Source organism: Myotis davidii, unplaced genomic scaffold, assembly GCF_000327345.1.
Source record: "Myotis davidii unplaced genomic scaffold, ASM32734v1 scaffold73, whole genome shotgun sequence".
Classification (NCBI taxonomy): domain Eukaryota; kingdom Metazoa; phylum Chordata; class Mammalia; order Chiroptera; family Vespertilionidae; genus Myotis; species Myotis davidii.
The window spans coordinates 2426762-2429589 of NW_006286675.1; the positions used below are offsets into that span (position 1 = coordinate 2426762).

Sequence of the window (2828 nt, forward strand, 5' to 3'; positions counted from 1 at the left end):
CGCGTGCCTTCTCGCAGATTATAGCCTTTGTCACGGTATCTCCTGCGAGCTGCTTCTCCATTAACCACACCATTAGCAACTTCTCCATATTTTCATTTATAGATGTCCGCTGCTTAGAAATTATTTTAACGCCCATGGCTGGAGTTGTAGCCTGTATTGACTCCTTCTGCTTCAGTATGGTGCAGATCGTAGAAGTGCTACGCTCGTACTGCTTCGCCAAGTCGATTACACGCACACCTTGGTCATGTTTTTCGATAATTTCTTTCTTTAATTCAATGTACATCATCCGCTTCCTCTCAGCACTGCCCTTTGCACTTACTTTCTTCAGATCCATGGTTGAAAAAACTAAGTTTTGCAAAATAACTGCAAGCACAAATGCGAGCACAACACTGATGCTTCAACTAAGAGCTAACCGCTTAAAGTGAACGAGTGAGACACGTGATGCTGGGCTGATGTTGTGGCATTCACTGAGACATTCGCTGCGCCAACTAGCGGTGCGGTATCTGAAGCTGGCTCGTAACACGAATTTTAGCTCGCAACTCAAAGCAAAAAGTCGGCTGAGAGACGGCTCGTATCGTTAGTCGGGACACTCATAAGTCAAGGCACCACTGTATTATTTTGAGCAGGATTTGTGTTCCCTTTCCAGTGTTTCTTATTGGCACCTAAAATTCCTGGTTGGTCTAGAACAGGCCCACAAAATCATTTGGTAGTGAGGTAAATGTTTGACCAAATATAGCAGGCTAATTTTAAAGTTGATAATTTTGTATGGACTGCAAATGATAGAAATACCCAAATGCCCTTGGCAAAAAAAAAAAAAAAGTTCCCCACCCCTGGTCTAGAAGCAGGCAAGTCATTGAAGCTAATTACTTTTATGGCTTTTGTGTGTGCACAGGCATTATCTGGAATGGAACATGTATGGCGGAAAGTGCACACTGTCTGGGTGAACATAGGTGGTCTTCATGCTGCAGTTTACCTTCTGAACCGTACACCTCAAGCTTTTGTTCATCCTTCAGGACAAGATAAAGAGGAACTTCTACGTGCAAAGAATGATTAATAGTATTTGTGCTTCCTGACACTGGAAATGCCAGAATTTTCTTGCTTTAAGAGAAAAATAGTATTTAGTATTAACAAAAGTAGTTTGCTGTTTAAGTTGGTATAAAGCTCTTCACCCAGGTTAGCAGGTGTGAATGTAACGTCTTATGAGAGAAGAACATTTCTTCCTTTGCAGCTGCTTTGAAGAGGTAGCTGGGCAATTGGTACTTTTCCTAAAATGCACTTGAGATTTGGGTTTACATTTTATTTTCAGGCTTTGTACCAGTTCCTGTTGTCCACTGTAGCCACCCTGGCCAAATGGAAAAGCAGAGAACATAATCATAGCATCTTAGGCAACATAGATACTACCTATGTACTTTTGCTGTTTAGTTGCTCAAGTTCTCTTTACATCAACCTTAAAAAAGGAATTATTACATTTTGTGCAAGTGTTTGCCCCATGATGAGATGAAATCTAACAAGATCTATTGAAAAGTTTACCATCTGCCTTAAAAATTAAAATATGCATGTTATTCAGGTTAATACATAGAGGACTAGGATTTAGCAAAGGAATTACAAAGATACATTTTTATTTGTAAATAGTAGCAAATACATTAGTAGATGAAGAATGGGACCAACAAGTCAAATTTAAAGATTTTATTTTTCAGTACACAAAAGTGGTATTGCTTTTGAAAGTCAGACATAAACCTGTCAAAATATTTTTGGTTTCTTAAAAGGACTGATTTATCTTTGAATTAAAAACTTCACCTGAGTTCCTTGTTGTTTTCTCTTGGGTCACTATTCATATTTAGATGCTTTTCCAGCTGCAAAAAGAGTAGAAAGTGAAATTACCTCAACACTATTAAGTCCTTGTGGAAACAGTGCTTCCCTGGGTCAGAGTACTTGAGACTTTACGTGGAATTCTTTACAGTATTCAGAGTTTATTTTGTAGTTAGATTTCCAATGTCATATTAGTAATATAATAGTACTAATACTTTTGATGTCTTACATTTAGAATAAAAGGATAGTACTTGAAAGAACAAAGTTCAAATTAGTAGCACAGCCAACATTCCTAGTCTGGTTTTCTCTGATATACTACCTCACACTTGAGAATGAGTGCCATCATCATAATGTTGTTGCATTATGGGATCAACATAAAACAACTTTTCACCTCTGATAAAAGAAACCATTTAAGCCTCTCTGGGTCAGTATAGCCCACAGAACTGGAAAGTATAAGGATCACATCCATGTACACCACTGTTTACCAAATGCTTGGTACAGTAACTTCCAGAGTGGACATTTAATATTTGATAAACAAATGAATATTTTTGCACATTTAATTTTTATATCAAATTTGAGCCTGTTCCTTCATAGCTGTAGTCTTAAGTACCACCATAAAAACATGACCAAATTGATTCAAGATTATGCAAATATGTAGAGCATTGTCTGCAATAGTTTGAAGTCTTTCCACCCTAGTATTATGTTTTATAATCTGATGGCAGGAATAGGAAATGGCTATCAGTAGTCAGAAGAGCTGGGTTTGAGTTATATATGACACTGTCACCTAACTCATTCTGTGACTTTGGTTTTTAACCTTGAAGTGGGCTTCCAAACACCAAGGAAATGTGAAAAGATGGGATGGTAATCTTAATCTGAACACAAAATGAATGAGTTATAATCTAGACTCTAGACATTCGTTAGTGGGAGTCAGTATATTTTAGAGGGAAAAACAGCAACATAAACACTGAGACAGATTTTTTTTTTTAATTAAATGAAAGGAAGATGGTTATCTCCCAGAG

The 2828-nt window shown here is 37.4% G+C and overlaps 1 protein-coding gene across 3 annotated transcripts in view; it reads left to right on the forward strand.

The window, feature by feature from the left end:
• Positions 1-1801, forward strand: part of THUMPD3 (THUMP domain containing 3) — a 31782-nt gene extending 29981 nt beyond the window's left edge. For all 3 annotated transcript variants that reach the window (XM_006758221.2, XM_006758223.2, XM_006758222.2), the window contains exon 10: positions 893-1801. In XM_006758221.2, the coding sequence (XP_006758284.1) occupies positions 893-1054 (162 nt within the window). In that variant the 3' untranslated portion in view covers positions 1055-1801. The remainder of the gene's footprint in view (positions 1-892) is intronic.
• The last annotated feature ends 1027 nt before the right edge of the window (positions 1802-2828 follow it).